Source organism: Penaeus monodon, chromosome 22 (genome assembly GCF_015228065.2).
Source record: "Penaeus monodon isolate SGIC_2016 chromosome 22, NSTDA_Pmon_1, whole genome shotgun sequence".
In the NCBI taxonomy this organism is placed as follows: domain Eukaryota; kingdom Metazoa; phylum Arthropoda; class Malacostraca; order Decapoda; family Penaeidae; genus Penaeus; species Penaeus monodon.
The window spans coordinates 14,999,232-15,000,057 of NC_051407.1; the positions used below are offsets into that span (position 1 = coordinate 14,999,232).

Consider the following 826-nt stretch of genomic DNA (forward strand, 5'->3'; position numbering starts at 1 on the left):
CACGCGTTTGATCGCTTGCTTTCACTGCTACAAAATCTCAGTACTTACGATGGTGCCAGGGACAGCGTTCAAGAAGAGAGGGCCACCGGAGTCACCATTGCATGAGTCTTGTCCCGCCCTTCCGCCGAAACACACCTGGAATATTGTGACAAAAATTATCATGACTCGGTTTCTTCTTTTGATCTTATAGCTTTAAGTTCTGTCACAAGAAAAATTAACTTGTGCTTGAGACTGACCTGTTCGTTAACCAGTGTTTCTCCTGCGTGAATTCTTTTGCAGGTGCCGAGATCAACGAAAGGCAGCGAGACTTTCTGCAGCACCTGGGTATTTGTGCCCCTCTCTGTATGTCCCCAGCCAATCACGATAGCGTCTCTGCCGTTAAGGAAGGAGCCGACGTTTAAGCCAGCGGCAGGGAGGCAGATCGGGTGTACGCCAGCTGTGGTCAAAAGGCAAAATACGTTAGAACATAAAAGAATTATGTAAATGAAGCCAACGATTATTCATATGACCATTCCCCAAATCCCCGAAAAGGGGAGGAAGATGACTGACCGTTCAGTTGCACCCTCCTGTTCAGTCTGATGAGCGCAATATCGTCACTCTCGGGGGCACGCTTGTTGAAGGAAGGATGGAGGACGACTTGCTCAGGCGTGAAGTCTTGCACAGGGGGCAAGCAGAAGTCTGCAGCTGAGTTGCAGTCCTTGCTCTTGGAGAAGTCGTATTCGCCGAGACGGATTGCAGTCCTGAATTTGCAGATTTAATTGTATTAAGAGAAATATTAATTAATTATGATAATGATAACAACTAATAATGATTGGTTTCGTGGACG

General features: G+C 46.9%; 1 protein-coding gene across 1 annotated transcript in view; it reads right to left on the bottom strand.

The window, feature by feature from the left end:
• The window catches only part of LOC119586940 (phenoloxidase-activating factor 1-like), a 4,438-nt gene that overhangs the window by 876 nt on the left and 2,736 nt on the right, over positions 1-826 (bottom strand). Inside the window, exons 6-8 of the mRNA XM_037935672.1 lie at positions 550-740; positions 237-436; positions 49-135 (exon numbers count right to left, since the gene is read on the bottom strand). Of these exons, the coding sequence (XP_037791600.1) occupies positions 49-135; positions 237-436; positions 550-740 (478 nt within the window). The remainder of the gene's footprint in view (positions 1-48; positions 136-236; positions 437-549; positions 741-826) is intronic.